This window comes from Python bivittatus, unplaced genomic scaffold (assembly GCF_059951505.1).
Source record: "Python bivittatus isolate LINGU-HERP-01145 unplaced genomic scaffold, Pbiv_v1 ctg000330_np1212, whole genome shotgun sequence".
NCBI lineage: Eukaryota > Metazoa > Chordata > Lepidosauria > Squamata > Pythonidae > Python > Python bivittatus.
The window spans coordinates 5,966,007-5,993,024 of record NW_028277058.1 but is presented as its reverse complement, the minus strand read 5'-3'; the positions used below and the strand labels follow the sequence as shown (position 1 = coordinate 5,993,024).

General features: G+C 35.1%; 1 protein-coding gene across 7 annotated transcripts in view; it reads left to right on the top strand.

Moving 5' to 3' along the window:
* Nucleotides 1-27,018, top strand: part of PLXNB2 (plexin B2) — a 303,826-nt gene that overhangs the window by 221,840 nt on the left and 54,968 nt on the right. For all 7 annotated transcript variants that reach the window (XM_088141661.1, XM_088141659.1, XM_088141663.1 and 4 more), the window contains 8 exons: nt 1,224-1,335; nt 2,348-2,450; nt 2,933-3,034; nt 10,931-11,023; nt 12,285-12,366; nt 19,337-19,497; nt 20,287-20,435; nt 21,086-21,194. In XM_088141661.1, coding sequence (XP_087997787.1) covers nt 1,224-1,335; nt 2,348-2,450; nt 2,933-3,034; nt 10,931-11,023; nt 12,285-12,366; nt 19,337-19,497; nt 20,287-20,435; nt 21,086-21,194 — 911 coding nt within the window. The remainder of the gene's footprint in view (nt 1-1,223; nt 1,336-2,347; nt 2,451-2,932; nt 3,035-10,930; nt 11,024-12,284; nt 12,367-19,336; nt 19,498-20,286; nt 20,436-21,085; nt 21,195-27,018) is intronic.

Below are 27,018 nucleotides of genomic sequence, written 5' to 3'. Positions count from 1 at the left end.
AATCACATCCATTTCTCCTAAGAAGTTTTGATCAATGCAAATGAACTATGCCATATAATAAATTTGTTGTGAAAGAGACAACTCTGAATTAACTGACACCTTTAAAAATATATTCAGTTTCCAGTTGACCTCTGAAAGAATGGCCTAAAGTGAAAAACATCCTAAAAATTTCACTGTAATTTTTCATGAAGTGAGCTTAAATCTAAGCTGTCACCACACTTTCCAAAAGCTGTTAGAGGAAAGCAGAGTTTGAAGTTGCTCAATAGCTTGTGAAATAGCTTGTCAGAGGATTTAATGATTTCCATAAGAGGAATAGCTAGGAGTCTCATTGAGGAAGCCCCAATTTCTATAGATCTTCATTCTTAATATTGTAATAATTCAGATTAGAAATGTATTAATAGAGGAATATGTGCAATATACTGTCTTTCCAAAGTGCTAGACTTAAATTATTATTTTCAAAATATATTTGCTATTGAGAAGCATCAGTTTTATTTATAAATGGTGTAAACAACATATACTTTCCACATACAATGTTTGTGTGTATGAATGCATTTATTTTTGTATCCAAATATCTTATTAAAAATAATAGGAGGGTACCCTCTTTAGAAATTACTCAGAAGTCTGAGTATGAGCACAGCACCTTTGCTATTCATTACAAGCATCCTGAATTTCTTTAGGCTTCCACACAAACTTGACGAAAAGAAGCTGCTGCTTTAAAAGTCACATTAACTTAAATCATCATTTTTGCAGACTTGTATAGAAGTCTGAAAAAAGTTGGGCTACTTTAATAAAGAGCAAAGAGATGCTGTACTCACACAAGGTTCAAAATACTTCTCCCTAATCATTTTTGAAGCATTAACATCATTAAGAATCTAAAAACAAAGATTCTTTCATTAATAGATTTATTCATGCATTTTACTTCCTATGTGTGGTGTTTCTGCTTTTGCTTTTTATCTGACTGCATTTTTCAATAATAGGATATTTATCCCTTTCAAAGAGGCATTTGTACACTGTTAAAGCCTGGGACTGTAAAATATTTTAACATACTATTATCATCAGGTTTAATTTTATGTGCTATTCAGAATGAGATGAAGATTCATGCTCTAACCTCACGAGTTCAATAAATGCTTCAGTAGGCTATATTATTGGAATGGACATTAAATTGAACCAAGTTATATAAATTGTAAAACATCTTCAAATTTATCTTTAATATTTTTTGGTAGACTCTGTCCTGGTTCTGCTAAATCTGACCTTTGGAGATAATATATTTTTTGCATCGGGTACATACCCTTTTTATGACTGTGAAGAAGCTATAAATCGTATTGAAAATGAGCCGTAAGTATTTAGCTACTTAACTTCATTATACCTCCCATTCCCATGCCATTTGCACTCAAATATTATAATAATTAATGCCTTTGATTTTGCAGTCAGGTTGTTCAAAGAAGAAGACCTTCATATGGAGTATCAGCAAAGCTGATGCAAACTATACCTTGACTTTTCCTACAGCTCAGATTTTCTATATCTTGAGTAAAAGGAAGAGTTTTTACATGGTGGGGGAAAAGATCCCATTTCACTTGCTTTCCTTGAAGCATTTTTGGCCCACCGTATCTGACCTTCACTACTCAGGCATCTAAGATCAACCTAAGTTCTCTCCTTTGCTTTGTCAGTTAAGTAGTTGGGAAAGATATAAATAATTATCTTGATGTGTTAAGTAACAGTTGGTGAAGACAAAGCTTGGAAGTCCTTGATAAGTCCAATAGCCTGATACAACACTTGATTTCTAATATCATGATTGCCTGTCATGGTAACAAACCATCGTTCCAGCCCTTGAGTCCTTTGTCCTGGTGGAAAGGCTGCAGGGGTAGCCAACTGTGTTTCAATAATGTCTCATATGCCACAGCAGCAAGATTTCTGAATTTTGAACCTTTGTGGCTTCATTAGCTGTTTTTTAAGTCCTTATGTCAAAGCATTTATCTATGTATCTGGAAGTTTGGGGAGACATCCTTGTTGAACTGTTGTATCAACTGTCCATTATGGCTTTGGGATGTAAGGCAAAGCATGCTTTGGAGCGTATGGGGATGTCTGTAGTGCTCCTGTTTTCAACTCCATAAATCAGATAGTCTTTTCCTAAGATCCTATTTCAGCTGCAGAATGATCCTGATGAAAGAAACAGCTGGTTTAAAGAGAGCATATAGGTGATAAATGAGCACCCTCTAACCCTCCAAAGGACCTTTTTGTCTTTGCAAGCCCTTGGATATTTATTAATATACAAAATGAAATTGTAAGTTATTATTAGAAAGAATCCTACGAGCATCAAACTAAAAGCATTTCTCATTTATTCATGTAGGTGCTATTCCTGTGCAAGCAGTAGATGGAATTGCCAGTGGGACTGGAAGAATCATGTTTGTGAAGATGCTTCTCTAGAGCAAGATGTGATTAAACAGAATATGGTGAATGTTCTAAAATGGATGAAATCTTATTAAAAGACTTAGGGAGGCTGAACATGGTTAAGATAAAATGAGATAATGCTTAGTATGGTCAACAACCCAGCTTAAAACTCAAATAAAATATAAGTACTGTACAGAACTATATTAAAAAAACTCAATGGTAATATTTCACAGTCCAGTGAGCAGTGAATGGCACATAAACAGGAATAAAATTTAGCAGTTTTGCAGGTAATGTTGGGATAGCAATCAGCTAATAAATCAATAGTATATCAGGCAATACAGCAGGGGTATAAATGCTGCAAAACAGCTACATTATGAAACCTGTCTAATAACATTGCGGAGGGCCAAAGTCAGAGTTTGGTGATGCTTCAGAACAAAAAGATATTGACCTGTTTTTAAAATCCCCATGATTCAAAGCATATTCTGATTTTTTGTTATTCAGAATTTCTGTCTTAATATGTATGTATGAAATCTTTATCTTCTAGGAAGAAGAATGTCCACACTTTCTAAATCCCAGTCCTGAAATAATGCCAGTGGAGGTCCCAACAAAAGTATATTTTGAAGGAAAGAATCTAGATAATTATCAGGTAAAATTAAATAAATGCTAATATGTACTTAAAGATATAAAACTTGGTAGTTAGTAATTCCCTTGTTTAAAAATTACATGTCATATGTTACAAGGAGCCTTTTAGAATGGAAAGAATACATAATTTATTGTGTAATTTTTAAAGATTGTTTTGATGGATAATTTAAAAATATCTTTATTAGATGAAAGTTATACATCACCACAGTGAAAAGTTTCAGTGTGGTATAACACACTGTTGGGTTTCTCTGTACATGAATTTCATTAGCAGATGAATCTGTACATATAACGAGGGATACATATAAAGAGCTGCTTTGCATGTTAATGAACACTCTTCTATAAGCTTGGAAATCACTGTATTGGAGCTCAAGATTCATTAGAAATTGGTCTGTCTGTAGATATTATTAGAATCCACTCCTATGCTTTAGGATGATCCAGACAAAACATCTCATGGCAAATCATTTTTAAATTAAATCTGTTTTTAATGGACATGTACTAAGTTCTGGTGGTTTTTCTCTGTAGAGTATTCATAATTTTATTGCTTTGGCTAATATTGAGAAATAAAGCATAACAATAACCCTCAGTGTGTATTATGTACACTATAGAAGGTATGAGGAAACAATTCACAGTGTGGATGCTCCTGAATTTTTTGGTTTACTTTCAGTATTTATTCTACCAGAGCTAACACTGCAATGAACAAACATACTGTCTATCTTTTGTTTAGGTGTTTGTTTATTTCATAGATTGGTTCCTAAATAAATGGTTTTCAAATTTAGTTCTTGCTGTTATAGTTTTTCTATCTTTTGCTTTCTTATAGCCAGAATAAGAAGCAGCTGGGATTTATTTGGTCTTCTCCTTATTTGATGATGATTACCTGCCATCAAGTCATTGTCAATTCTTAGCGACCACATACATAGTTTTTCTCCATGATGATCTATCCCTAACCTGACCCTTCAGCATTTCCAATAGTGCATTCATTGCCACTGTAACTGAGTCTATCCACTTTGCTGCTGACCATCCTCTTCTTCTCTTTCCTTCCCCTTTTTGCTTAAGGCCACTTAAGTAGGATAGGAAAAGTTGTCATGAAACAGTAGTGGGGGAGAGTTATTCAGATACAGAATCTTAACCAACGGGATGAATTCCCCAGCAATTGTAATTCTTCTCTTTCTTGAACTTGCTCTCATCCATTGATTCTGCAGAATTTTGCCATTTTTGTTTGCTTCCATATTCCTCGGTGGCTGTTTCTAAACTGTGTTTTCTTTGCATTTGAAAAGCTACTCTAACTATAATAATCCTGAAAGTTTGGGCATCTCCTCTATTATTCAATTTAAGAATTATCATGAGACTTTTATGTGTATACAGATTATTTTGCCAAGTCTCGTTAAGCACAAATTTACTCCTTCCTTAAAAGTTTCTTGGATCAGTTGCCTTGAGAGGTTAGTGTTCTTTGCCCAATAGGTACTGTTCTAAGTGAAATTCAAGACTTCCTCTATTTCAGTTTGGACATAAAAATTAATCTTCGTGGGGCTTGAAATGCAATAGGAAAAAATGAAATGGGTGAATGTAATGCAGCTGCATCATGGTATAAACAGGAATTATGTTTTTTGTAAGTCACCCAGAGTCCCCTATTGTAGGGGGGATGGGCAGGGGAGAAATCCAACAAATAAATAATACACACACACACACACACACACACGTGAGTCATGTGAAAAAAGAAAGTACATCCTCTTGGAGGTCTATGGTTTTACGTATCAGGACATAATACAAATCATCTGGTCCTCAGCAGTTCTCAGAAGTAGGTAAATATAACCTCAGATGAACAAAAACGTATGACATATTACACCATCCTTTATTTTACAAAAAGAAAGCCAAAATGGAGAAGCCATGTGTGAAAAATTAAGTACACCTTATGATTCAATAGCCTGTAGAACCACTTTTAGCAGCAATAACTTGAAGTAATTGTTTTCTGTATGACTTTATCAGTCTCTCACATCGTTGTGGAGGAATTTTGGCCCACTCTTCTTTACAACATTGCTTCAGTTCATGGAGGTTTGTGGGCATTTGTTTATGCAAGGCTCTCTTGAGGTCCTCTCACAGCATTTCAGTCGGGTTGAGGTCTGGACTTTGACTGGGCCATTGCAACTCCTTGATTCTTTTCTTTTTCAGCCTTTCTGTTGTAGATTTGCTGGTGTGCTTGGGATCATTGTCCTGTTGCATGACCCAATGTCGGCCAAGCTTTAGCTGTCAAACAGATGGCCTCACATTTGACTCTAGAATACTTTGGTATACAGAGGAGTTCATGGTCGACTCAATAACTGCAAGGTGCCCAGGTCCTGTGGCTGCAAAACAAGCCCAAATCATCACCCCTCCACCACCGTGCTTGACGATTGATATGAGATGTTTGTGCTGATATGCTGTGCTTGGTTTTCACCAAATGTGGCGCTGTGCATTATGGCCAAACATCTCCACTTTGGTCTCGTCTGTCCAAAGGACAATGTTCCAGAAGTCGTGTGATTTGTTCAGATGCAACTTTGCAAACCTAAGCTATGCTGGCATTTTCTTTTTAGAAAGGAGAGGCTTTTTCCTGGCAACCCTTCCAAATAAACCATGCTTGTTCAGTCTTTTTCTAATTATACTGTCATGAACTTTAACATTTAACATGCTAACTGAGGCCTGTAGAGTTTGAGATGTAACTCTTGGATTTTTTGCAATTTCTCTGAGCATTGCATGGTCTGACCTTGGGATGAATTTGCTGGGACATCCACTCCTGGGAAGATTGGCAACCGTCTTGAATGTTTTCCACTTGTGAATCATCTTCCTCACTGTAGAATGATGGACTTTAAATTGTTTGGAAATGTCCTTATAACCCTTCCCAGATTAATAGGCAGCAACAATTGCTTCTCTAAGATCATTGCTGATGTCTTTACCCTTTGGCATTGTGTTACATACACCTCAATGCTCAAGACCAGCAGACTCCTCAAACTTTGGCATTTATAGAGATAGTCACACTTGCTGATCAATTGATCAAGGGCATTTGATTAGCAGCACCTGGCTGCTACTTAGCCTCTTCATACCTATGGAAGCAGTAAGGGTGTACTTAGTTTTTCACACGTGACTTCTCCTCCAGAACTCAAAGAGAGTGTACTTTCTTTTTCACACGAACACTCAAAGGAATGTTGCTAAGAACAATTTGCTTTTACTTGTATGTTGTATGAAAAGCAGTATATTTAGCACTAGCATGAAATGCTTTAACTATATAGCGCTATGTCAGCCCTCCCAGGTAAACCAGGCAGGAAGCACGACCAGATAGCTACTTCTACTTTACTGATAGGCTACATTAACAGAATCTTGCAAGCCTGAAAGTACAAATCTCCCGCCGTCCCTATTTACCACCTGGTCAGTTAGGGTGGGTTCTTTCTAAGTTTCTTTCTCTGTTACTCAGTTGGGGACTCCTCCCCCTTTTATCAGATCATTCTCTAGGCAGCATCTATCCCCCCATTTTCCAAGGTCATTCACACATTCCATTACCCCTATGCCTATACTGCATAGTACATAAATTTGCAAAGAGCATCTGTTAAATAATGTTAAATAATGGCACAATTATTTTTCCATTACCAGAACACGCTGATGGTTCAGATATCACGATGAATACATATTATCTGAATAATGGTGGAACTTCTTACTTATTTTTGTGCTGTTGACATAGTTATATGCAAGGAGTTATCTTAGGATCAAACTACAAGGATTCTCCGAATTTACAGAAGAGAGGTGCCCTACTGATGTTATTTAAGTTAGAAAAAGTGTGAACACACAAATCAGATTGAGGGGTCTGTGTATCACAAACGTGATTTCTTTTCAGGAGCAAGAATTTAAAAACTGAAATTCCTTTGGGTTCAAAATGAAGAGAGAGAAAGAATGCCTCTACTATACTCCAATTACCTTGGATTTATTCAACTTTCAAATACCATTTCCTTCTGTCTGTCTGTCTGTCTCTCTTTATGTAAAATCTTGCTTTAGGTGAAGCTACTCCATAATGTGGAGTTTCATTTTCCTTTTTAGTATTTTACACTGGAACTAAAGCCAGGCTTGGCTGATCAGAAAGTTTGTCATACTGTCTCTACAATTTTCAAGTCTAGACAGAAAGAGTCAGTTTGATATAGAAGTTTGAAAGTTAGACCAAAGCAAGGAGGATATGGTTAAATCTCCACTTATATGTAAAGCTCAGTAGATGACCTTAACTCCTAGCCTATTTTACCTCCCGGGGTGGTTTTGGAGGGATGTGAAGAATAATCATGTCTGCTACTCATAATTGTGTGGAGAAGGGTTAATCAGTATTTAATAAATATGATTATTTTACTTGGTGTTTGGTAAAATTACAAGAGCTATGAAATGTGACATCAACAAAGAATACTTGGAGCTCAAGCCAGGATTACATAGAACATAATCCCTTAAGAATTCCCAAGCAGGAAGTCATTGTGATCTTGCTACATTTTGACCCATAATTATCTGTTCAAAGGAAGTGTCCCCATCAACGTTTTTCGTGTTCTGTTCAATGTTACAACAAAATGTTCATAGCCACCAAATTTTCCTATGTACCCAACTACTAGTTCTGTGTCAGCCCACTAGGTAGATCAAACCATGAAATCAACTCCCCAGGGAGGTTAAAACTATTTTTATTGAGATTGGCTATAGTAATAGAACCTTGCATGTCTGGTTGTGCTGTTCACAACCTGATTCTTTTTGTTCCTGTGAATTAGGGAGGTGTCTCTCCCTAATTCCTGATCCTTATTGTTTCCTGATTTTTCCTGATTCTTATTGTTCAGTGAATTAGGGAGGTGTCTCTCTGAGCCACCTCCAAACCTTATCTGGACATTCTGGACTTCAAAAATGCTTTTGCCTAGGCAACAGTTTCTGCATATCTCCATCAAGGTCATCTTCCGTACTGTTTACATTCTGCATGATTAGCAATTAGGTTTGTGCCTGTGTGAACATTTGTTTTTAAAGGCAATTGACTCATCCTCAGTCTTACCAAAAATCTTTGCACTTATGGAATTTTCTTGAAAAAGGGATTCTGGCAGTCACCAGCCCATCTTTGTCAAACTCTGGGTTTCAGATTCAATCAGGCTTGTCTCACATATGGCTTACCAGGTCTTCATTATCTTATTCAAAATTCCTTGAATTTTAAAAACAAAATCTATATATCCCTCTTTCAGTTGTCAAATTTGCACTTCCAATTTCTTTCCCAAACCCCTTCTTTTGAGAAAGATCAGCTCCTGAGAAATATAAAAAGAAAACAAAGACTGAGTATTGAAGAATGTAGGGGATTAGATGCCATCCCTTTGTAAACACAGTCAGAAAAAACTAGGAGAACCATTAACTACTAGCTGAGGTTGGGACATGTCAACCGTTCCTGACAAAACCTCAGCTAGCAACCTTTTTTTTTTTTATGTTTGTAAACATACAGTAGTTGCAATTTTGAGAAATGTGGGAATTCCTCATTTTCCACGTGCTAAGTTTTTTATTTGGGAGTGTTATTATTCATACATGAAATGTAGGTTTAATGAGACCATATACAATTTCTCCATCTGCTGTAACATGTAGGTCATTTTGGGGGCTGTTCTGGAATTGTGTTATTGCTTTATAGTTAAGTTTTCTAATGTGCTCCATATTTCTTTACAAATTCTACCATGCAATGAGAAGAAAATCCTGCTGTATTGTAAATCATTGTAACATCTTCCTAATGTTCAGCCTTATCACTCTTTCCAAATTATATGTGTAAATCAGCAGAACGTAAGGAAGATATTTCTATTAATCTTCCAAAGGATTAGGCTATCATTTGAAACAAACTGGTGGCGCAGAGACTTAAATTATTATTTCTGTAACAGTGTTTTGTTTTGTTTATCTTCATGTTTTTCTTTGTAAACTAAAAAGTTATCACTCAGTTTGCACATATCATAATTGTTTCCTGGAAGTATACATGCAAGCCCCCAAGGGTGTCTCTGTTGAAATACCTCTAAAGATTTTCAAGCTTCCTCATAAATAGGAAATAGTCACCTGAATGTATTTACAACATCCCTCCTCACCCACAGCCCTTAGCACTCAGTGGCTTGGCTTACACTTCACTCTCAAAAAGGCCATTTAAACAGCTAGTAGCTGTATTCACATAACATAATACGCTTGGTTAGCTGTAACTTTCTTAACATGTAGTGCAAACCCAACTTGTTGGCAACTTGAATGAACCCAACCAGAGTGTGATCACCTGCAAAGGATCAGGGCACATGTGAATATTGTGTTTAGGTATCACTAATTATTGATTTTAGAAATTACATTTATTTTTACAACACTTGTTCTTCCTATGAACTGAGTTGAGATTTTTAACCATCTATTCATGTTGACTTTGATCTGAGATTTTTAAAAAAGGTACATTTAGAGCCACAACTTTAAAATAATTTGAAAGTATTCAAGAAACAGTTGAAACCCCAATTATTACTGGTTTCTATGTAGACATTAAAACCTACAGGAGGTATATGACACTCCTGTTCTATAAATAACTTGATAAATTAACAAACTGTATTTTAGTATACAAAATATATCACTATCAAAGAGACATATCATCAGCATATTATAACAGTTAATATTCAAGTCCAGCCATTCTTATACTCAAAATGCCCTCCATTTTAGTGATGTAACAGGCTAATGGTTCCTATATCAAATTAAGATCAAGATGAGATAAAGGACATTCTTGATGATTTCCACAAGACGTCTTGATAAATGAAGAGATAACTTAATTTGTAGTACATTAGCTAAAGAAATAGAGTACCATATTTTTATCTAATTAGTAAACAAGTAGGAAATTTGTATCTTAGAAAAGCCTTCTGTACCATATCAGAGGTCTTTTCACATTCAGGAGGTCGGGAAACCCCCACTCTGATTTCACTTTTTCTGAATGTATACCCAGATTGTTCAGGATGGATTATCAAAGATTTTATTGTCCATATTCTATGAGCCAAGGTCATTATTAAAGTAAAGTAAAAACCCTTTGCTTTTATTATATAATGCCTGGGAAAGAGAAGAGACCCAAAATGCTGTCATAGATAGTGTCTGACTTAGACTGAGTTCCTCTTTGTTTAATTAAGGAATTAAGAGGCTGTAAGTAAAACCCATCCTGACCTACTGCACACAATTGTGACAATAAATAAAAGAGCAAGTTTTTTTTTTAATGTATCAAACAAAAGCCTGTCTGCCTTAGTGCTAATAATATTTTAATATTTTATACTTTCTTTCCCAGCCAGTCTTGTATAATTTCCTTCATACTTGTACTTGATTCAAAATGAGTTTAATGGGGTAAAACCTTAAAGTTACCTTAAAGTATATATTTTAATGGATGTGAAGAAAACACGCTTTGCACATTTTCCATAATTTTTGAGGGCAGATTGTTAGAGTAGGCTTGACCATGGCCTATTTTAGAGAATAGATTATTCTCATCAAAGGGATCTTTGTCAAATATAAGTATTTAGTATACAGGCAAAATACTGTAAGAGAACAGGGGCTTTGAAACTGCCCTTACACAGTTAGAACACAGTTAGACAGAAGAAGCATAGAAGTCACTTGGACACAGTCTTCATCACTGTACCAAATTGTTTATAGTAATTATTTCTAAGTGTGCATTTGTAGATATACATTAATATATGCAAATTTAATGGAAATTTTGCCCTCTTTTTGGGGAGTCAGCCAATTCTGTAAACTTCTTTTCCAGGCACACACAGAACCCTTCATAAATACTGGTCACAAATCTATTTCCCCCACCCCACCCCCAGAAGTGGAATTTATATTGCTCAATAAAACTCCTTTGATTTAATGATGAAATAAATATTATAAGTCAAATATTTGTCTTTCACAGGATAGCACTTTCAAAATTGGAAATAATCAGTTTGGATTTGAGACCACTGTGGAACAAACAGAAGATGGAAGATATTTCTTTCAAAGCTCAGAGGTAAATATTTTGTTTTTTAAGAATAATTTACTGTCCGTCGGTCTCTTTCTCTCTTTTTCTCTCTCTGCATCGTTAAACAATAATTAATTATGTCTTGCTTAAATGGGAGTGTAGTCACAATTAGGCTGATTAAGAGGGGAGTAGATTCACAATGAAGTTGATTTCATGTAATATTAGGAAAGTCCTATTTTTCACCTGTCACCTATAATTGGTATAATATTGGCCATGTTCAGATAGCTGTTGACAGTATTTTTGTGTGGAGAGAAAATGGCATTGATTTCCTGTTGGTGTGTTCATAAGCAGACTATTTATGGATGCTCCTTTTGATCTCATGTGGCAGGAAATCTGTCATCTTTCATATAACATATATGCTTGCTGCTATGGATATAAGAAACTGGAAAAGGTTTGGTATTGAAGACCTATTTGATAAAAATGATAAACTTGGCTTTTGATGCCATTCAAATTTTCTATGTCAGCTAAAATGTACTTACGCTAGTCATTTATGTGATAAAACAGATGGTTCTGGAAATTCTCACTCAATGAGCTTTGTATGGGAAGAAGATATATAGTAATGGTGTATACTTACAGAATGCAAAGTATATTTTTGTCTGCTTAATTCATATTTTTCTTAGTTCTTTGAAAGACACATTTCTAAAACAAGGAAACAAAACTACTTATGGATTTTTTTTTCCTTTATAGCATAGCTGAGTATACACTTTGCTTCCATTTTATGTGATCCAAGAGTTAGTAAGTGAAGCTAAATGTGAGAGTCAAGAAACATAGGAGTGCTTTTTTCATATTATTTGTGGTTAATTTATAGAATGCATTACCACAAAATGGATAATTAGAGGGATAGAAAAAGTTTATGGTGCTATGATGACTCCACTGCCAGAGGCAGTATATTTCTCAATATTAATTCCTGAAGAATGGAACTAGTGCATTCCAGAGATAGTTGGCTGGCTATTGTGATAACAAAATACTGAACTACATAAGCCTTTTGATCTGCTTTAGCATAGCTCTTCTCTGTTCCTGTAACAGAGTAACATTTTCTGGTGCATTTATTGGTTTTCTGTTGCACAATTCTTGTTGTTATTCCTGTTAGAATAATATGAGTATGATATAACTGCTTAGGTGACTATTATTGCAGTAGTAGTAAGTCATTTTGCTTGGGATATATGGCTTAAAACATTGGGTAATTTTTGAATTAAATTATTATTATTATTATTATTATTATTATTATTATTATTATTATTATTTTCAGATTACCAGTATTGAAAATGAAACTCTACCATTGAGTTTATACATTAAAACGGATAAAGATAAAATAGATAGCAAGTTAATTGGTAAGTATATAGCAACCCAAAAATGGAGAAGAGAAATAAAAATAAATGGGAAATATTTTCTTTATTTCTCTAAAAGCAGTACGTTTTCAAAGTTGTCAGTTATTTAATCAGTGAATGTAAACTTATCAAAAGGATCAGGAAGCAGTCATTTGTATTAAATCAGGATAGGTCAAAATTACTATAATTATTCTTATATATCAAGAGGAGATTTAAGCAATTGTTAAACATTCTCTTACCATTTGCCAGTAGGGTGAGAAAATTAAAAAAAAAAAATTTTTAAGTCTAATAGTTTTTGCAGTTTTATGAGAGAATCATCTAATTCCTTCCAAGTTCTGATAGATCTCCCCTGAGTCTAGACTGGCCCAAGTTGTTGTTGAAACTAATTCTATGTATAAAAGGCCACACTTTCCTTTCTTTTCTCATTTCAGACATGCCACTCTGTAGAGAATAAATCAAGATTTTTGCTTCTCTGTGATACTGTTACTACTGCTGTCTCTGCTTTAGATCAGTAGGCATGGGGATGTTTCTGATTACAATCTACAAGTATTTTTGTCAAAGCATAAAACCAGCCAAGTATATTTCCTGGTTGGGCAGGAGGGTCGATTGCAATGAGTAATTAAGCTTGGCAGAATCAAAGCGTAACTTTCCAAAGCCATTTTAGTAATCCTTTTGCTGGGATTCAGTGTCGTGTATATCTGATATATCCATATTAGTAATAAATCTTACAATCTCTAGGTATAGTTGTGATCAATAGAAATCCTTTTTAGTGGGTGTAATAATTTTTAAATAACTATATTCTGTTTTAAAGCATTAATAACTCCTCAACCCAAGCATACTTTACCTTCTTTTATTTGAACATAATGAACCATTGATGGAATGTAACCACCTTAAAAAAAATCTAGTGTATGTTCTGTTAAGCATTTCCAGGAAAAATATGGCAGGTGTGGGTCGCATGACATTCAGCACAAAAATGGATGAATTTCACTAATGCATTTCTTATTTTCAAATTAAAAGTAGGAATGGGAGCAGGGATTCACCTCATCCTTAATCCCCCCCAAACTCTGAAAATGACCTGAAATCAATGGCTATTTGTGGTCATTTTGGAGTTTTTCAGGCTTATGATTAGACTTGTTTGTGTCCCAGAACTTCCCAATCCTTAAACTCTGAAAAAAGAAAATAAAATGGAACAGAAAAAATCAAGTCCACCCTTTCCAATCACATCATTAGAAGGCCAGTGCCCCTACAGAAACTCAGCAGGCTGAATTGCAACCACTAATGATTCGAACATTGCCTACCACCTACCATATTAGTATAGAATATTCTGCCCTTACATAGCATACTGGCCATGTTTTTGGTGACCATGCTCAGAAAAAAATAATTCATCCAAGAATAATTGCAAACAATAATACTCAGTTCCTAAGCTGAAAAACCTTTCAGTTTAGTCCCTTTCAATTTAGTAAATACTGTGTTATAATCCCAAAGGAATATTTTAGAAATTCTAATTTCTGTATATGCTCCTACTTTTATCTTTTTAAAAATCAATTGGAAATAACAGGAAATAACAAACTGCCCTCAGTTTGAAATACCTTATCAAGCTTAGAAAAGCATAAAAGGAAATGAGAAACAAAGATGGAAAGGATGTTTTTTTATCATTACAATCAGGTTTTCACATGTGTGTATGTGTGTGTGAGTATGTGTGTGTATTATCACTAGCCTTAGTAGCTGAATTTAATTACATCATTAAACCAATCACATTGGTTGTTTGTTTATCTTTATTTTGCATATTTTTATTTTGCCCAGCTCCCAAGACTACTAGTTACTCACTTAGAAGAGAAGCAATTATTGTATTTCCAACTCTAAGTGAATTCTTTCTTTCTATAACCTATCTAGAGTACGCCAAGTAACATTGGTATCTAATATCTCTTTATAGCCACTGGAGACTTTGAACAATGTTAAATTCAATATATCCCTTTTATCCTTTGTCCTGTTTTATCAATGGTTTCCCAGCTAGAATCTAAAAACGATGGATGTGGGCTAGAATCTAAATGTCAGGCTTGCTGCTGATACATTTAACGAGCTGATCAGTAACAAAACTTATTAACATTTTGAGCTCTGTATCTGTATTATATATAGCTGTGAGAGCCTTCAATACATTGCAGGTCTAATTTGGAGATGGTTTGAAGGCTGGCTTTTGCAGACACAGGAGTCATTCTCATTTCTGCATGCACAGATGAAATATATATTGAATCAGTTGGTTAGATATGGAGGGCTTGCAGGCAGATTTCTGAAATACAGACTTTTGAAATGGAGTTCTATCAGCCTCTGTCATGACTCCTATCAGTGCTCCATTCAAATGGTTAGATGTACACATCCAAGTCAGAAGCTGAAATCAAAACTCCAAAAATGATTTCCATTAAAAGCATACGTGTTCTGTCAGACTGAAGTCCATACTTATGCATATCTATCTTAGGAGTTCAGTATCAATCCTAAGACGTTATAGGGATTGTTTTATCACCAAATCTGACTATTAATCATACAGCTAGCTTGCCTGTTCATAGATTTTAGTGACCCAGTAGATCAAGTTCATATCAATTAATGACCCAGTGACAGGGAGCATTTTAGCTACTTAGAAAAGCTAAACAGTAAGTTAACGTAGCTTACACATAGTGCTCAGAGCTGTAGTCTAGCCAGGAAGAAAAATCAGAAGGCACCTGATAGCACTTTTTCAGATTAACAAATTTTATAAACAGGGATAGACTTTTATGAAAGTTTATGAAAGCTTATGCTTTTTAAGGAAATTTGTTAGTGTGAAAAGGAGCTACCAAACTCCTCCTGATTTTTGGTTACAATAAACTACCATGGCTCTCCTCCTACAATATCCAGGAATAAGGTAATGAAAAACAATTTCCTTACTTGATTCCAAGAAAACTAGAATGATGTTGTATCCATGAAATCACCAGGAGTTGAGCTTAAATCAAAGGAACTTCCTTTTAATGGAGAAAACAATCTACAAGTCTTGTAACAGGCATAGCAAATTGAGGAGATTCTCCATAAAGATAAGGGTAATGCCTTGGACCTGAAAATGTAGGTGAATGTAAAAGGCCATCATTTAAATGCAAGATACATGATTGGAATAGGAGATAAGATATGGGAGGAAAATTCAGAAAGGCTTAGCCTGCTATCTTTCAGATGGCAGGAAGAATATGGGGAGAGAAATGTATAATTTTTTAATAGAAGACCTCCCACACTATTGTATCATGCTGTCTGGTATTGCTGATAGTAAGAATTATATCCAAAAATCTAGAAGTTACCTGTTTGGGGGAAGACTGCCAGAAATTCTCAGATTCCTATGAGCTTGGAAGCCTTCTCTGCTGCCCATCATACAGTCTAAGGAATGTTGGATGAACATTAGGAAAATCCAAGTTCAAGTCCACCCTCAAAGATGAAAGCTCACTGAATGACTTTAGGCTAGTCACAGTGTCAGCCCAGCCTACCTCCCTTTTATCTTCATGGATGGATAAACAAAGTATTTTTAAAGTACCATATGTTTGATACTCACATACTATATGGGGAGAAACAGATATAAATTGTGCTTACGTATTCCAGTTATTTTAGCAGTTATACACAGTGTGTAGTTTCAGATTGATGATCTCTGGTAACAATGCTTCACTTTATGCCTGTTCATAAGGCTATTAAGCAACTTTGGAGTAGTTCATCCTCTAAGAGGAAGTATGATTAAATATGCTACTAATCATTTTATTATTTTGAAAAAAATAATTAAGTTCTAAAGTGGAAGTTTTTAAATATGCATTTAAACAAGTATTTCTTGAAAATAAATAACCTGGTAAGTGGGCAGCCATATTAAATAAATAAATAAGCAAACAAACAAATAAAATGCTGTCTTAACTCAAAACTCAGTAAAAGAATGAGAAACATTATTTTCAGAATTCATCTGATAAGAAAAAGGGAGGGGGAAGGATTTTTCTCTTTTAGTGCTCTTTTATTCTCTTTTATTTTATCCAACCAAATGAAAGTGACAGCTTTGTGTAAAATGAATTGGAATGTGTGAGGATATCTTTGTTTGATTTCCACCACTTTATTTTTCTTGATTAATTTTGTAAATTTAATTTCCCAACTGCAGTATACAAACTTTGTTTAATCAAGATAAGCTCTTAGTGCTCATTTAGTAGTGTCAAGTCACTGATCATTAAAATAATCTTGGTCAATATCACGTGTGTAGCCATAATAGTTTGAGTTTATCAGGATGGGAATGAAGACCCATGTTCTGTAAACAAAAGGAAATAAATTCAAAATTGTCCTATTCCCAGGAAAAATGAACTTTTACAAAACCATTCAAGCTACACTATTTTGAACAAACTAGTTCCAAATCTCCAAAGGAATGCAATAAAATAGATCTTTGAGCAATGTGCCAGTTACTGTTGGTATTTATTTTAATTGTGTGTACCACCCAGAGTCACATATATGAGATGGGCAGCTTTATAAAGTTAATAAATAAAAAAATGTTCTGAAGACTGATTCACCACTACCACCAACACCACCTCTCTATGCCAAGTATTAAGCGTAGCGGTATCTTCACTGAGTCTCTCCCTAAGGGCATCTGCCTGTCCTACCAGATCAGATAGGGTGGCCACGCTTCTAGTTCCTCCCCTTAAATGTTGCCATCTTAAGGGACCTAGGAAGCATGTATTTTCCATGCCTGCACTATGGAACACCCTTCCCCCTGAAGTTCGGCCAGCCCCGACCCTTTTAACCTTCCAAAAAGCCCTCAAGACCTGGCTTTTCCCCCAAGCACAGGGATAGGTGAGCTAAGTTTAGTTACGGTGCCAGGTTTTTTGGTTTTCATATCTTTGGTTTTAATATTTTTATTGTACATAGATGTGGTTTTATCTCTTGGTTGTGAGCCACCTAGAGTTTGACACAAGATGGGTGGCAATATAAATGTTTTAAATAAATAAAAAGAAATACTCAGGACGTTTTTCCTTTTGTTAAGCTTGTTTTACATGAAGTGTTTACTCAGAACTAAAATGTTGTTAGTTTTGAGTAAATGTCATTGTTAATTAGTCCAATTAAGATGATGATAATCTGAATTTTTATGAAAGTATTCTGAATTACCCTGGTATTGTTGCTTTTACATTCCTGGACTAGTTCACAGCTCTGACCCGTAGAGCTGTGCATGCTTTAAATGTGATTTGAAAGCATTCGGGTGCTTGAGTGCAGCACCTCTTTTAAGCAGCAGTGTCTTTTTTTAGGTTATAAGCATATGTCAGCTCATTATAGGTTTTTTGTTTTTGTGCCTTGGTGACTTCCTGGACTCTAGTCTCTGCAGTTTTCTTGGCGAGGTTTTTCAGAAGTGGTTTGCCATTGCCTCCTTCCTCATTATAGTAGATATATCTTTAATGTGACTGATTGAAGCAGCTATCAGGTTTTTTTTTCAGGCTTATGCAGAAGCCTGAAAAAGATGCAGCTGCTTTAAAGAGATTGTGTGTTCACAGTTTGGAAGAACCTCCTCCAGATAATTTTCAAACATGCACAGGCCTGATATAATCATTTAACATCCTGGATTTACTGAATATATCCCAGTAATAGAGGGCAATGCCCTTCTGTTGTGTCTGGAATGTTACGTTATTGCAACATGCTTTCCCATGCTGTAAATTCAGCTCCAGTTAACTTTACCCATCCACAAACACAAAACTGTTATGGGCTTAAGAGACACTCTGTCTTTCTCTATGATTCATGATCATGAAAACCAGAAGTGGCAGGGCATTTTTTATCGAGATTTCAGTGCTCTGCAATGTCCTCCTACCCATGGTCTCTGACCTTATCTGTCAACCTCAGAGCATGCTAGAGAACTATTTGGATTCCCTTGACCTTAGAGTTAAGTGTAAAGTGGTGGAGAAATAGATTGAACTATATTGGTATACCAAAATACTAAGTGAAAGTTCTCTTACACTGTTTGAATTCTGATTATAAGTACACATCTTCCTACTGATTAAAGGAATTTTGGAAACTTTAATCTGATTTTCGGGAACTATCTGGGCTTTTTTCTGTGAATATGTTGTATTAATTAAAAAGTAGGAATTGTATTAATAGTAGGGAGCCTCTATAGAATGGAACGCAAGTATGAAGAAAATAAAAGAAAAATGTATTTTATTTGGGAAAAAATATGAATCGAAACCACCATATCTGACAATAGAGTTTTGGCTTTAAATGTTTTCAGTATCCCATCCCGTAGAGTTAGTCCATAACTCTGTATGTTTTGTCACATCTATGTTATCCTTCACTTTCAGTTTTTCTCAGAACCTATATTTTTTGCACGGTCTCCTTGATATTTATTTATTCCTTATTTGTTCCAAACAGATAAGTCCTCTTGTTCCAGCTTGCCTCATTCATTTCACTACTTTTTTGCACTGGTGTTTCTCAACAAAACTTTCTTCTCCTTCTCTTCTTTATCTCTACTGGCCTGCAATTATCATGAGTTGTCTGAGGGATCCTGGGCCTGATCCCAGTATGGTCTAGCTTTAGCATGCCAGAGCTTCCAAACATATCAACCATTTGAGAACTGATAGAGAAGGTGATATAGTCCATCTCCATAGGTCAGCCTATGATGTGTCAATCTGAATAAAAAAGCCTGTAGAGCAAATGATCAGTAGATTACTGAAGCGCAGTAGTCAACACTGCACTACATAGGATGTAGAACAATAGCAACAAATCCTCCTTTTGTCCGTTCCCTGCATGATCCAGGAATCATTCTTTCCCAATCTTAGATGACTAAGCATAGTTAGTCCACTGAACCTTAAAAGAAAAGAACATTGAGGCAGCATTATATTTCACCTAATTGCTTTGCTTTGCCTCTTATCCTGATCCCTGCTTTCATTACAAGTTGTTTTTGTGGCTCTGAATTGTGGACTAGCAACTGATACTAGGCAAAACCTATTTGCAATCTTTGTAGTGACTTTATACAGCTGTTCCTATGGTCGGGATGACTGCAGCTTATGTCTTGCGGCTGATCCTCAGTACCAGTGTGTCTGGTGTGAAGTCAGTGACAGATGTGTTTTCACAAAACTTTGCTCATCTTCTACAACTACCTGCCCTGCTCCAGTTATTACTCAGGTAATGAATTTCACATCATTTCATGATGATGTTCTGATTGTTATACCTTCAATTTGCAAAGCAGTGCTGGTAGCAGCTAGCAAAGTAGGTCACGTCCCATAATAAATCTCTGTATTTTCTCAACGACATTACCATCAAAATGTAAAGTGATAAATAGTAAGGAGTTTGATCACATGGCTTAGGAAGGAAAACAGCTCATAAAAGGAAGAATAGGCCTTATGCAGGGCCATGGAAGGTGTTAGAACAGAATGAACAAATTCTCTTGTTCTCCAGAAGCTGCTGAATTGCAGTTTCCATCATCCCTCAGCATTGCCATTTTGGTTAGCGTACGCTTGAAGTGAAGAACCCCTGGAGGACAAGGTGTTGTCCATTCGTATGTTACAGCACCTAAATAATCGCTATGATTTTCTGATGTAGAAGGATTCACATGACTTAGAAAGATTAATCAAAATATGCCAACAGTGCCAAAGACAATGGCTCTTTTTAAAACTTGCATTAAAACCAAGTTAAGTTTAGGTAGTATATCATTGCTGGAAGTTTAGCTGTTGAAATGGCAGAGCTTACATGTCCTCTACATTTGCTGCAATCAAAATATTGATGTTTTTGGTGTCTCTGGTTTAGAATTCAAGTACCCTGGATCTGTTTCTTTTTTTCCTTCCAGCTCGGGAACCTACTGTTTTAAAATAATTCAGTTGCTACTATGAAATTTCATATATGTTTGTTAACCGCTTAGGGTTTTTTAATATAATATGGGTGGCGATGATGATGATGATGTTTTCTGATGTTTAGATTGAACCAAAGAACGGACCTCTAAGTGGTGGAATTTTGTTGACAATAAGAGGATCTAACTTGGGCATAAAAGCTGAAGATGTCAAAAATATAATGGTAGCCAACACTGAATGTAAATTTAGAAAAGAATTCTACTCTGTTTCTACCAAGTAAGTAAATGTCAAATATCTGACTATCCAAAAAGTAAAAAAAAAGTCTATATACCAGTGACTGCATAAATGTAAAATAAAGTAGCTTTAAATATAATGAATATAATAGTGTTTGGCATATGCAGTTTATAACTATTTTAATATATTTTGAAGATTTTTTTCAATTATTATTTTGCTGTTGTTCATATTGAAAAGATACACAATAACAGCCATCTGTTTTTATAATAGGGCTACAATTCAATTTGTTCCCTGCTTATTTCATCAGCTAATATATCCAATGATATCGAAGAAAGATTTGTGTCCTTCCACACAAATTGAAAGATTTCACTTGTTCAAATAAATGATATAATTATTTGTAATTGTTTGTTTATCATAAGGCCTCTAGGATAATTAGACCACATACCTACACATATATCAAGGAATAAACTCAGTTTAAAGTTCCAACTTGTTTCTAATCAGAAATGCATATGATTAATTTTTCATGGTCTGAGAAGCAATTTTTATTAGATTCATTTTTTTACATTTCTTGGTTTTTATGCTAATAATCTAAACGTGTGTGTGTGGGTTTGTATGCATGTAGTTTAAGAACAGACTAGTAGGAAATATACATTGTTAAGCCTTTATGTACACTTTTGTCTTTTTATAAACAGGATTGTATGTGAAGTTGGGCAAGTATCAATGGAAAAAACAGGTGAAATTGAAGTTGATATAAATGGACAAAAAGGCACGTCCACAAATGAAGTGCAATTTACATATCAGGTGAGTGTGTATATGTATTCTGTGTGTGTGTGTGTGTGTGTGTGTTTAAGTATGTGTGCATGAGATATCTTATTCCTTTTTTATTTACTGGATATTTGCTCATCTGATCTGATATTCAGGAACACTGAGGATCATCTCAAAAGAGAATCAATAAACCTACTGAATATCATACTGAGAAACCTTATTACATCTATAGTGGAAAGGGAAAAAAAAGATATAGCTTACTCCATAAAGTATAGGAGTCCCTTGTGCATCTGGAATACTTCAAATGATTCTTCTGGAACCAGTGTAGAAATGCAAGGTGTCCTTGGGCTGCAATTCCATTTCTTTATGCAATAAAAATAATGCCATCTTTGGAAAGTATATCAATTTGTAGCTAATACAGAACTCTAATGAAAACCAGAGTGCCCTGGAATTTTTCAGATAATGCAGAGAACATAATTTTCTTTCAGAAAATACTGGGTTTGTAATCTAATCCTGTGTGTTATTGGAAAAAAATGTAATCTGTGTACTTTTTACCAGCAGATGGACCACCTGATAAAATGTTCAATCTTAATTGGAGTCTTCCTCTTGACTCTCTCTCTTCTTGAAGGTGAAATGTGTTTTGCCAGAGAAGGAATAGTAGCAAATGAAAGTTGAGAGTGCAAGGAGAGAGGGCATGCATATCTTGATTCTGCCTACAATAATTTAAGCAGAAGTGGTTATGTTGTAGAACTGAAATTTTCACCTACCCCTAAGGAAAGATTCAGCTCTGAAACAAGCTTCAGTTTCAGGAAGCAGTTCATAATTCCTTCCTGAACCAATAAACTTAATCTCAAAAATTAATGCATAATTATTGAAGAATAACTAAAGAAATTTTAAATAAAACCCAAAATTCTTATTTAAGAAAAAGCTTTGCATAAATATAAGCATTAAAGAAAAGGTACGATTATATAACCATGAATAATAATATAAAATAGTATAATATTATATACAATCAAAGGACAGTCATCTGAAACAACATAATAGAAAAATAAGATAAATGTGTCACAATCCACCCAGGAAAATGCACAATAATAAAATATAAACTAAAAGGTAGCCCAATAAAGTCAACTGTTGCTGCATTTTCACTGCAATCAGACAGTATTTGGTTATTCTTGTTATCTCTTGATTGGTATTTGATTAAAGAGGTTTAGTATAAAACTCATCTGTTCTCCCTGGAAATCACTGGAAGACAGGTACTAAATAAAATTCACAAGTATCTCTATAAAAATTGTAGCACATGCTAGACAATTTTAACCTCTCTAGAATCACCAGGGTAGATATGCTCAGGTAGAAGGTTTTTATTAAATCTACCGCTTAAAAAGCGTAAGGGTAAGACATTATGCCTGACAGAAAAAATCTTTACATAAACTGGAGGAGATGAATGTGCTCAGATAGTTTGCAGGTTTCCATGCATTCCTAATAATGAGTATTCTAAAACTCCCTGTTAAGAAGCCAATTTCACTTTGATGTTCTTTCATGTCCTCCAACTTTTGATAAATAATACTTGAGCCTGATCATAGCCAGAAGAAAGAAGAAAATCTTTGGTTAATATAATAGAATTTATTTTGTTTTCTGCTGATGTAGCCCATAGTGAAGTATAGACATCTGCTACAGCTAGCAGAGTAATAGAAAAAAATAATAATTTCAGCCAGTACGGCAGTACTATCCTCCAAGCCCTATATTCAGTCGTAGACATGCCTGCCTGTCAGCCCCACTAGGTAGGCCAGACCATGGAATCAATTCCACAGTACGGCTAAAACTACTTTTATTGAGATTGGCTGTAATAACAGAATCTTGCAAGTCTGATGGTGCTGTAGTTCCTCTTCCTTCTTACAGTTCAGTGAATTAGGAAGATGTCTGAGTCACTTCTGAATGTTATCTGGCCACTTTGGACTTTAAATATGTTTTACCCCTTGTAAAGCTTGCATATCTTCATCAAGGACATCCTACTCTTTACACTGCCTCAAATCTGAAAGCTGCATTAGGGATGCTTTTTGAAGCAGACAGGGTAGACCTGAGAAATTTAGTTTGTATGACCTCTAAGAGACTGTTGTTAAAGAACAGCACAACCTGTACCCCATACAAAAATCTGAATGATTTATGCAAGCCATGGCTATTGTTAAAAATTTAGCAACCTTATTGGAAATAGCTGAAGTTTGATTGCCAAGGAGAAAAATGGCAATGCGCTGCTCAGAGAAGCAATTACAATTTTTCACAAGTGGTGTTATGATTCTGTCCTCCATTGATTGTATAGAGGGCACTCTAGCAGATTCAACTTCTAACGTATACAGGTGGTATTTTCATACTGCTGTAACTGCTGCAATTTGCCAGTTTGGGCCAAGATGAAGAGTCTCATACAGTATGTGAAATATGTGAAATGTTATAAAAGTATCTGGGAACGGAGCAGGGAAAGATGATAAGTGAGCTGTAATGGAAATGGGGAACTCTGATTCTAACTGTTTGGAGATCTAGGTCCCTGTAGAGAACCAGGGAGATGACATTGAGGGAAATAGGCATGAACCATTTTATAAGCAAAGAGGGCTGAAACATTCCTTAAATCATGGGAAGCAAGGTAGTACTCAGAAGAGACTCAGGCAAACTCATCCCTGATTCATTGGGATATAAAAGGGAGGAGAGGTAAAGAACAGTGAGGCTTTGGGGCAGAGCTGATCAGGAAACAAACTCTATGGGAAGAATTGAATTACACTTTGAGACAGGCTAAAATAACAGAATCATGCAAGCCTGATGGTGCTTTAGCTCCCCTTCTTCTTATACTGTATACCAATGATTATTGATTGTTGACAAGGACATTTAATATTTAATAATTGCAAAGGATGCTTTTGGGGCTCTTATCAATCAATCAATCTTTGCTTGATTGATCCAATGAGTAGACCTAGTCTTCACATAATGTATGATAATTTGAGCTTGGTCATTTGTGCTTTCAGTAAAAACTCTGGGTTGATCTGTTCAATGATACATTTGTTTGTTTTCTTGGCTATTCATGGTAATTTCAGGGGTCTTCTCCAACACCAAATTTCAAAAGCATCAATACTCTTTCTGCTTCTTCAAAACCCTGCTTCCTCAAAATCCAACTTTCACTTCCATAGAGCATCATGTGGAAAGCCATTGCCTGCATGATTCTGATATTTGTAAGTGTATCTTTTCCAAGGCTTTCATGGCTACTCTACCAAGTTCTCATTTATGGCATATTTCTTGACTACTGGTTCCTTTACTGTTGATAGTTAATCCTAAAAGGCACCATTTCAGTATCTTCATTATAAATTCTAAGGCTGGTTGCAGTACATGTTGTTTGATCTTCTTTATATTTAATCTTCATACTATTTTTCACTGTACTCTTTGACTTTCATTACTAGAGTTTGCAGATCATTTGCATTTTCAGCTATCAAATATATTTATACACAACTTTTGAGTTAGAAATATCAGATGTCTATCAATATTAGTGTTTTGTAGTTTTACCCATAATAGGGTTCAAGATGGATATCTCCCCCAGAGATCTATGTAGCTCCTATCTGATGGTATTCTGTAAGTCTTTAAAAACCTGGCTGTTCTTCCAGGCCTTGGAGTAGGGTGTTAGTGGGGCCCCGTTAGTGATGTTTTTTTGTTAGAAGGAGTATGTCGTCCAGACACTTGGATTTTTATTGTTTTCTTTTTATTCTTATTTTTAGTGTAAGCCACACAAAGTAATTTTGGAGTCAGGCAGCCTCTAAATCTCATAAATAAATCAAATGTTGATATAAAATCAAGGAGGCCATATATAAAGAAGATTGAATTGTCTAGATATATTTTCTATCAAGTGGTACAACACAAAAATGTGGTCCAGCGGCAAGTGCCCCATTTGAAATCCTGCCTATTCCAGTTCAGTTATTCCATCCAGCCACTTGTGCCAATTATAGTTCAGATGTCTAACATAAAATGTGCTTATTATACTCAAAAGGCTAATAGATTAGATGGATCCCCTTTAGGCATACCAATCACCTTCCTCTAGTCTTTGGGGATATTTCCTGTTTGGAAATAAATAAAGAAGCAAGAAGTGCCCATGAGAATGCATCTTAAGAAACTCTGGTGAGATACAAGTGTACCCTGGGGCCTAAGAAATTCTATAAGTTTAATAACTTCTGAAAGGGAGACTAGTAGCCAAGAGTTTAACATGGTAAAGAAGGTGATGTAACCATGAAGCTAGTCATAGTCATATCATTTCAAGATAGCTTGAAATTCCTTTGGGATGAATAGGGTAGATTCCTATAACATAGGAATAAGTAATCTAGTGCCCACCAAGTATTTTAGGTTTCAGTTCCATTAGCCTCAGCCAATATAATCAGAGATAATATTGTCCCTGCTTAATGCCTTAAGTTCTTACTGAATAGCCCTCTGAAGTATACATTGACTCCTATTATTGATGCATGAAGAATTGTGTTGTCATTTTTTAAAGTTTAAGATAAAATTCATGAAATATATCTTGTTATAGAAAGTCAAAGTTAGGTTATTCTGTTGAACGTTTCTTTTTCTGCTTGTGCAAATTCAAAGCCACAGAGAGAAAATGAATATGTTTAGTCACAAGAACAAGGACATCTAATCAATATAGAATATTAAGCTAAAATTAGAAAAGATATATACTGAAATTGTGTTGTCATTCTCTATAGCAATGATAGGACACTTGTTACGCTTGGATCCTTTATTGTGACATTTGAATTCTCATGAACATCATTATGCTTCCATTTTAAACTTTGTGATTACAGGGTTACATATAAATCTACAGTAACAAAAATTCTAATGTAGTTTATTTAACTGCATTAAATACATTGCACATTTCTTCCAAGCGGCTGAGATTGACATCAGAGACTATTTTTCCTTTTGCTTTTCATTTTCATAAAAATTAGCTGAGGCAGATTAGAATTAAATACCTTGAGCCTAAGATCTGCTTCTGAGTTTATATGGATTTAAAATCACATCTGCTTGGTCAAGGTCAGGACTCTAAGCCAAGACCCTGTAGAATTTCGGACAGCATGTAATAGGATATGGTCCAAGGAAGAATTCCATGATATCCCATTGTAATTTTTTTTTTTAAAAAAAGGATTGAAGTTACTGCCTTGGTAGGCTCCTTGTAGAATTACATTAAACAGACATATCCAGATATATGATGTGAACTTTGACTTTATTGTATTGCATTTTATTTGTGAAATTTATACATCGCCTCAATCCTGCATAGCAGTTGATGTTCAAACCAAAGAAGCTGGTCTGCGTGTATTGTTTTAATTGCTTTTATCCCTGAAATAGCCTGTGGCTGCTATTTGTAGGTAATTTATCCTCCAGAAGATTTATTCTTTTTCATTTAGAAATCAGCTTTGATCTTAAATAGCTTATTGCCATCGAGTTTTGCTTTGGGTTTTTTTTGTTGGTTTTTTTTGGCAGTTGGAATGAAATTGTTCCCTGAAATACTCCCTTTTTAAAGAAAATATAAAAAAGAACTCTAAGGCCACTTTAGAAACAATAGTTGAAGGACCCTATTCCCTGAACTTTTTTGGGACCACTAAAATATTTTCCATTTTTGAAATAACAGTTAACAATATTTAAAATGTTATTACTTCATTATTTCAGTATTTTTAAAATCTGCCCTTACTGGCCTAGTTTGCTGCATTTCTGCAAGTTACTTACATTACCTCTTTATTTTCCATTTCAATTGTAGTCTGAAGCATTTCAAAGTAAAGCACCTTTGACTTCCTTACTCTGCTGTACCACGTCCTCATGTGAATATTCTGGGGCAATCCATCTCCCTAGGTTC